General features: G+C 43.9%; 1 protein-coding gene across 1 annotated transcript; it reads left to right on the top strand.

The window, feature by feature from the left end:
- Positions 1–5,253: 5,253 nt before the first annotated feature.
- Positions 5,254–7,005, top strand: LOC149622672 (uncharacterized). The gene has a single exon (XM_089853581.1). The coding sequence runs from the start codon at positions 5,254–5,256 to the stop codon at positions 7,003–7,005; it is 1,752 nt and encodes a 583-aa protein (XP_089709707.1).
- The last annotated feature ends 1,761 nt before the right edge of the window (positions 7,006–8,766 follow it).

The following is an 8,766-nucleotide window of genomic DNA, read 5'->3' as shown; positions in this document are numbered from 1 at the left end:
ACAATTTGCTTACCAAAAAGGCAAATCCACTGAGACGGCCCTTCACGGCCTTACGAATTGCCTGGATAGGGCATTCGAGTTTCGGGAAATTTCACTGGCCGTCTTCCTCGATATTGAGGGGCCTTTGACAAGGTCTCTAGCTCGGTTATTACTGAAGCTGTTAAGAGATTTGGCATCAGCGACACTCTTGGCCGCTGGATCAAGTCCATGCTTACCGACCGCGAGGTGTCGGCGTCCCTCCTTGGGGACTCTCTAGGGGTGACTACCAGCAGGGGCTGCCCTCAGGGTGGAGTGCTCTCCCCCCTGTTGTGGTGCCTGGTGGTGGACGAACTCTTGGGGAGGCTCGGGGGTGCTGGGGGCTGTAGCTGCTTCGGGTATGCGGACGATGTAGCGATAGTCTTTACCGGGAAGTTCCCGGATACTGTTACCGCACTTATGGGATCTGCTCTCTCTAGCGTGGAGCAATGGTGTCAGGCGGTTAACCTCACCGTTAATCCTGAGAAAACTGTCCTTGTTCCGTTTACGAGGAAAAATACTAAGGATCTGTTCAATGATATCTCTTTCTTTGGCCAGGTCCTGACAAAGTCCTCCGAGGTGAAATACCTGGGGGTGACCTTTGATTGCAGACTCACATGGAAGCCGCATCTTGATCGGTGTATTAAGAAGGCCAAGATGCTCTTCTGGAGGACCAGGAGCTCTGTCGGCAAGACTTGGGGCCTCAACCCCAAGGCTGTACACTGGCTCTATACTGGGATCATCAGACCCATAGTATCTTACGGGGCATTTGTCTGGTGGACAAGGGTCCGGCTTAAGACGGTGCAGGCTGCCCTGCGCAAGCTTCAAAGGCTTGCCTGCATTGGTGTTACGGGGGCCATGAGATCGACCCCAACTGCTTCCCTGGAGGTGCTCGTTGACATGTTTCCTCTTCATCTCTTCATTGAGGAGGAGGCTGTCATGGGGGCCTACAGGCTCAACATTAGTGGCTGCTGGGTTCCAAGACTTTGGGATTACAGCCATACGAAGCTCTTTCGGGAAAACGCCGCACTTGAGCAGTCGCTAACGATGTGCTCTGACAAAACCGTTACCAGTTTTCACTTCACTAAGCCATTCAGCATCCACTTCCCCAGTCGGGCAGAGTGGACTAACCTGCTGCCTCTTGGCACTGAGGGTGAAACTATTTGGTTCACCGATGGTTCAAAGACTGCTTCCGGCGCTGGCGCCGGCTATTACTGCCAAAACCACAAGGGTCGGCTTTTCTGCTTGCCTGGACACCTTCGCTAGTGTGTTCCAGGCGGAAATTGCCGCGATCTGTTATTGCGCAGATTACTGTATTAACAAAGGGTATACCGGACGGACTGTGAGAATTTATTCTGACAGTCAGGCCGCCCTGAACGCGCTGAACCAGTGTCAGATTACCTCTCAACTGGTGCGCAGCTGCCTCTATCTGCTAGCGCGAGTGGCATCCTGCAACAGGGTTCTGTTGTACTGGGTGCCAGGGCATAGCGGATATCATGGCAATGAGCAAGCCGATAGATTTGCGAAAAGGGGTGCGGAGGCCAAGCCCTTGGGGCCGGAGCCGGCCGTCCTCATCCCCTACAGGCACGTCAAACGGTGTCTGCATGACAGGTTGACTGTCATACAAAACCAGCTCTGGAATAACATGGAGGGCCAGAGACAGACAAAACTGTTAAATAATGGTCCCTGCAGGTCTCGTGCCAGAGACCTAATTTCGCTCAGCAGATGGGATATTAGGCTGGCCACTGGTCTTCTGACCGGGCACTGTCGGCTTAATAGGCACCTCCATCTGATGGGTTTTGCCGACGACCCTCTTTGCAGGTCGTGTCAGGAGAAGGAAGAAACATCCGCTCACGTACTTTGCGAGTGCGACTGCTTCGCCTCGCTTAGACTAGAATATTTTGATTCACACACTTTGGAACCCTCGCGGGTCTCCTCTATTACGGTTAAGCGTATTCTTTGCTACGCTGCTGCTACGGGCCTTTTCAAGGCCTGAATACGAGGATGCACAATATGCCTTTGGCATCGGTGCTAGGGCGCGTACCCTCCTCAACATCACCATACTTATATAAAGGTATAATGAACTAAGAAAAGTATTTTTTTCAAACTTGGCGGCGAGTATCCCGCATGAAAGGTAGTAAGTCTGACACAGGGCACTGGTTTGGTTAGAAGCGTGGGAAATCAAACAAGGCGGTAAATCTCTTATAAAATCATCAATAAATATTACCAATGAAAGAAAATTATCATTAGTGAATAGCTCCTCGACGAGCTGCTTAAACAGTGCTAAGATGATTACCCGTATCTTCTTCTTTTATGTAACACTTAATCCCAATTCTGTTTAAAACCAGCAAGGAGTTTTAAGTGAGTAGCCCCTCGACAATTACCCGTAATCCAGACCCAACACTTAATCCCCATTCATTTTATATAACCAATGAATCTTTATCCCCTTTCAAATGCATCAATGAAAATGACCAAAAAAAACTGAAATTTTCATTAGTGACGCCAGTCTTTAAAGATTAAACACACTTACGCTCAACTGTACAGAAAGTTTTAGTTTACAACATATGCCTAGGCGTGCTTATCTCATCTTCCATGCCTTACATATCCGTGCTGGATAGTTTATCCCCGAAAATAATTTTACTTGCGCCATCTCTTCGGAAACCATGAAACTAGAATTTTTTGAGGAAAATATGCTACTAAATTTAATTTCGAACTATTATGTATTCCTATATTATCATCTATCTTGTTACTCTGTTAATAATTTGAACCTCAAAAATATGGGTTTTTCAAATTCCATTATTTAAATTTTTATTTCAAAAAAATGTCGGCGCAAATATACTTCTTTATTCTACATTTCTTAACTTTCAACCTCCTCAAAAAAAAAGAAGGATGCTTAGATTCCGAAGGTGGTGATCTTCTTTCTAAAGAAGGGACTCTCCCTTCTCTAACAGTCTACCCTCCGTTCATAGTAGGTTTCCTTCGAAAGAAGGTAAACTCTCTTTCATAGGCAAGCGCCTTCTTTTCAAAGAAGGAAAAATTTTCTTCTAAGATGGGGGACCTACAGTTAAGAAGGGGACAAACCATTTCCTACCCTAGACCGTCAGACTCTCTGAGTTACTCAGCCCCTTCTTATCAATTAGACTTCTAACTCTTTGACGGGGAAGGGTGAGGAGAGAATTCTTAAAGCAGCTTCTGAGAAGGAGAAACGGGGTTTAGCGGTGTCACCCTCTACCTCAAAGAAGGGGAAGTTTGGAAGCAAGAAGAAATCGCGAAATGCCCACCACTGTAAATGTATCATTGTATCCGAAACCCAGATCGGTGAAAATGAAGTCATTGGGAATGCTGCACCAGATTGTGGTATATACCGTAGAAATTTCCATGGTAAGCTGAAGAACGTAGAGTTAAATGACATTCTTACCACTCCACAAAACATTGTGCACATAGTCTCAGAATCTGAAGGACCCATTGAAAAAGTGGGTACCTCTAATGGCACAAAAGCCATGGGTGGTATACAAAAAGTAACCACACCACTTATTGAGACCACAGTCTCAAAATCCCAAGGACCCATTGAAAAAAGGGGTACCTCTAAAGGCACAGATGGAATACAAAAAGTAACTACTACACTCAGAATGCATTTGATAAGGCGCTTCTCCGGCACGCGGGGGCCTCTACAGCGCCCCCCTCCTGCCATTCATCCCTGCGCCCAAAATGGTACCTGCGGAACCGCCGTCAAGGCACACGGGATCGGCCAGCGGGCCCGGCAACGCCCCTTAAGCAGGTGACAGAGGCGGGACACCGTCAGCGGCGAGCCCAGCCAGGAGGTGGTCGGTGACAGGGCTCGGACTAAGGCAGCAGAAGGCTCGAGGGGCCGGGGGATCGCCCTCCGAGCGCAGCAGTTCCATACGGTCCAAAAATGTATCCGCGGCCCCCAGAGGGTTGCCAAGAGCAGGGAATGAGCCATAGCAACACCTGGGCGGGGGCCAGGCGGCCGAGCAAAACGTTCGCGGAACGGGGCAGGGAAAGGTCCGAACCAAGGGCAAGCCCAAGGAACCATCCTAACCGGCACACCGAACTCGGGCACCCTCCGCCACGACAAGGCCTTTTGCTCTGCTCCCAAGGGGGGGGGGCACCCGAAGGAAGCCGGAGGGGGAGTAACCACTACAGTAAAAAAACTTTGGCCTGGTAAAAATCTTCATGAAAAAGTTATTGTCAGCAATTTTATAGCATCTGATGAACGCTTACCAGAGGGCCAAAAAAAGGCCTTAATTACTCATTATTTCCCAAAAATTAAAATATTACCACAGGTTACAGCTAACAAATACAACTCTTCTGAAAAGGATGGGAGTGGTGGAACTGAAGTGGTTTTACTAGGTGAAAATATTTCTAAGGAAACATTAGGAGTAGATCATTGTGATCCATAAAATCAGTGGAATCTGTTTGTGAAACTGATAGCAATAAAGAGTCTAGCATACAAATGGTAATTAGAAATGATAACAAGAAACTGGACGAACTTTTCAAGTTTTTTGACTCAGATTCAAAATGTTCCATAAATAACCTTGGTGCTTATCGAACAAACTTTTGCAGTAAACTGGAAAACAATGAATTAACAGAAATTCTTGAGTCTGCTCTTTGCGGACAATTAGACGGTAATGTTTACACAACTTCGTTTTCACTAAATGTTGAACCAAAAGGAGGGGACCTTTTTATCTTTAAAGTGGAAAGGGACAAAGTAAACGAAGTTATACGATCAGACAGGATTATGTGGAGAAAATTCTCAAAACCATAAAAGGGTAACGAAGAGATAAACAGATGTTATTATTATCTGAGGCCTGAGAAAGGTTTAAAATACGATCGTAAGTTTTCCAAGACCTGTTGTGTTCGCATAAAAAACATTACCCTAATCTGACCTATTATTGTTATCTAATCTATTATTGACCTACTATGAAGTATATAAGCTATAGCCACAATATCTAATCAAGTCAGTATCCCGGTATCACTCTATCATGTTAGCTATCTTTTAATGATGTAAATCAACGACCATAATTTATGTAATAAACTATTTTAATCGTATACCAAGTCGGGTTATCGTTACTTGTTGTAAACACAACAAAATGGCGACGGAGGCGAGATACAATTGAACGATAAAGCACCGCGAGTTTCTACACCGCCATCACAGTATCCATACCAAGGCCGATCAGAAGATTGTCAGCTAGCTGCAAGGACGACAGAAGGAAAATCATGTCAGTCACCGCTCACTACAGTCCTTTCGATGAGGAAACAGATTCATGGACTCTGTACGCCGAAAGACTTGAACAATACTTCATTGCCAACGAGAAAACTGATGAGGCCAGGAAGAAAGCTACACTGTTGACCGTAATTGGCCCGGCAACATATGCTACTCTTAGAAACATCGTGGGACCCGACAAGCCGACTGACAAAGGGTATGCCAGCCTAGTCGCAGCTCTGACAGGATATTTCAATCCCATACCGTCGGAGATAGTTGAGCGCTTCAAATTCAACACCCGGGATCGCAAGCAAGGCGAAACCATAGCTAAGTACGTGTCAGAACTTAGACGGATGAGTGAGTTCTGCAATTACGCAGCATCTCTGGACAACATGCTGAGAGATCGACTTGTCTGTGGATGTAGAGACGATTCCCTGCAGAAAAGGCTACTGGCTGAAGACAACTTAACACTCGCCAAGGCCATGGCAATAGCGCAAGCCATGGAGCAAGCCATGCAGAACGTCCACGCCATGAAAGGACAACCAAATCAAGAGCCATCCGAAAAAGTACAAGCAGTCTCAGTACTCTCGAAGAGAAGACGCCCAGCTAGAAAGAGCAAACATCAGACAAAGAGCCAAGCGTGGTCGAAACCGGTGCATCAATCACGGCGAGACCAAACTCAGACAGCAACATGCTCACGCTGCGATAGTCAAGATCACGTTCCTGCCACATGTCCGTTCAAGGAGTCCACGTGTCACTCGTGTGACAAGAAAGGTCACATTGCCAGAGCATGTCGAAGTAGACTACAGAAAAAGAACGATCAAAGAACACACTACGTAGCTGAGAACGATGATGATCAACCGGAGTACGAAGTCTTCGCGCTATCTGCTGCCACAGTACCCATCAGACTCAAAGACGAAGACGTTTACCATATACCAGAACGAGCAGAAGGCGGAGAATTGCCCAAACCTTATAAAATACGCTGTCAAATCAACGATGTAGAGACCATCATGGAGGTCGATACAGGATCCGCCGTTTCACTAATCTCAAGCCACGATGCTGTCGCAATTATCAAGAAAGAAGCCATCAAGAAATGCGACATACGGCTGAAATCCTTCTCCGGACATCAGATTGAAATACAAGGCGTCACACAAGTTGTTGTGAAATACAAAGCTCACACGGAAAAGTTGCCAATCATCATATACAATGGAAGAGGACCCACACTCTGTGGAAGGTCATGGGTGTCATCGTCGCTACCAATTCTGCAAGATGCTGTTCTACCTCAAGTTGACGCAGTATCTCATATCGCAAGTTACGACGAAACTCTCTCAGCCATTCTAAGCAAACACAACACCGTTTTTGACAAGGAGAAAAAAGGATGTCTGAGAAATGTGAAGGTACATCTCCACCGGAAGTCCGGAATCGAGCCCAGATTCTTTAAAGCCCGAACAGTACCATACGCTTACACCGATAAAATCGACGCGGAGCTACAACGTCTGAAGGAGGCCGGCATAATATCGCCAATACCATATGCCCAGTCAGCAGCTCCCATTGTTCCCGTCATGAAAGCCAACGGAGAAGTCAGAATATGCGGTGATTTTAAGTTGACAGCGAACCAGCAAGTCGAAACCGAAAAGTATCCGCTTCCAAGAGCTGAGGATATTTTCGCTAATATCAGGTATTTCCATGAGAAACACAGAATTGCCAAGAAACCCTCAGTTCCCGGTGTTATTTATGCTCCATCAAAGGTCATGCATCGAGGCTGACAAACCTTTTCTCGAAAATTTTGTTATACCTTTGTTGGGTCTAAAAAGCGTTTGGAAAAAATTTACAATAGTTCACTGTAGAAACGGCTTATCTGACTGCATGACGGCCAGAATCAAGACTTTGACTCTTATGAATTGAACGCCATTTTTAAAAATGATTTGCAGAGTTCTGTAAAAACTCTTAGATTTGACGGTATTATCTTGAGTTGCATAATTTTTCAAATAGATATAATGATTACATTTAATAAAGGTTATGAGAAGTTGGGACAGGCCAAACAATCACTAAATCTTCCCCAGTATGATAGTTTTCCAAGTGAAAATATAGTGGACTTCGTGGTCTCTGGAAAATATCCTAAACTTTTCAAAGCTGTTAAAAACCTAAAAGAAAATACAACAGCTGACGATATGGCCTTGCTGTGCATTGAAAACAATACAGTTAGCTATGAAGGAGTTAGCAAATGCTATTTGGTACGTAATCCCATCGGTGATAAGGTGTACTTAGTGAACTTGGAACAAGATTATTGTACGTGCAATCACTCGCCAAGTTGCTATCACATGAGAGCAGCGGAACTCTTTCAAGATGAAAATAGGAAACGTTGCGAAACAAAGAGGAAAAAAATGTTCATTACAACCTGAACGAATTGATACGAAAAAGGAAACGGTCAGAGAACAAAAAACTGCAACATTTCTTGTAAAAAGAAAAAAAAACATGCTTGCAGTCAACTCCAGTTAAAAATTCTAATCTAGAAAATTTTACTTTTGAAGACTCTTTAACAGATTGCAGTTTGAAGGATGCAGATATAAAAGTTGACCTGGAAAGTAAAGATTATTACGAGATCACAACTAATGTTATCAAATCAAATTTAAAGGAGAATAGAAATAAGGAAGAAAAAAACTGTTTCCTTGTTTACTGTCATAATGAGACTATTGATTTTGAATTATTTGAATATGAATCAATTTGCCAGGATAACTTCAAAAGAAATTATTTTTTGGAAACTCTTTTACCTCAGAAATACATAGACGGTGGCTACTTAGCCAAATCAATGTTTGTTTTACTGAGATTCATGGGTAGAGAAGATGACTATGTACTTGTAACATCCACTATTTATCAGTATATGTTTTTGCCAGATATTCAAGAAGACGACAATCTCGTTTTTCATTTCCTTAAAAAACATAATGTACCTGGGTCTCGCAAAAGAGATATAGCAATTTTGTTGCCCCGATGCCCTGGACGCCACGACCACTGGATGTTAGGACTAATTAAATGTGATTCTCTGGAAATATATGATTCTATACCCTTAACAGAAAATGATAATAAAGGCACTAAAAGTGAAACACTCGCTATGCACTTCAACAAAATGAGAGAAATAAGTAATGAACATTTTGGAAACGAGGCTTATAGAAAAGAAAAATACATTCATGAAACACTGCCCCTTCAGAATAACAGCTGGGATTGCGGTTTGTATGTTCTAGCATATTTTTATTACATTTTGAAAAGGGAACCGGTAGAAAAATGGCGCAGTATAGAAAGTAACAAGGGCCGTAGGTGGATCTATCACATGGTTGAAAAATATAAGCAGCGCGCCCCAATTATACCAGAAGATCAAATATAAATTGAAAGGCTGAATTTTTTTAAATAATTACAAGAAGAGGGAAATGTAGCAATTGAAAATTATTCCTATGAATTAGGAAATATACTCAAACTAGGAATATGAAAGTACAACGTGACCTTCAAACAAGTGGTAACTGGTGAAAGATTTT

Source organism: Phalangium opilio, unplaced genomic scaffold, assembly GCF_054372755.1.
Source record: "Phalangium opilio isolate 3A_F unplaced genomic scaffold, DU_Popi_V2 ptg000194l_1, whole genome shotgun sequence".
NCBI classification, from domain to species: domain Eukaryota; kingdom Metazoa; phylum Arthropoda; class Arachnida; order Opiliones; family Phalangiidae; genus Phalangium; species Phalangium opilio.
This window is presented reverse-complemented; position numbering and strand designations above follow the sequence as displayed.

Excerpts from the sequence above, each read along its gene's own strand:
- LOC149622672 (XM_089853581.1), top strand. The coding sequence starts at position 5,254 with ATGTCAGTCACCGCTCACTACAGTCCTTTCGATGAGGAAACAGATTCA.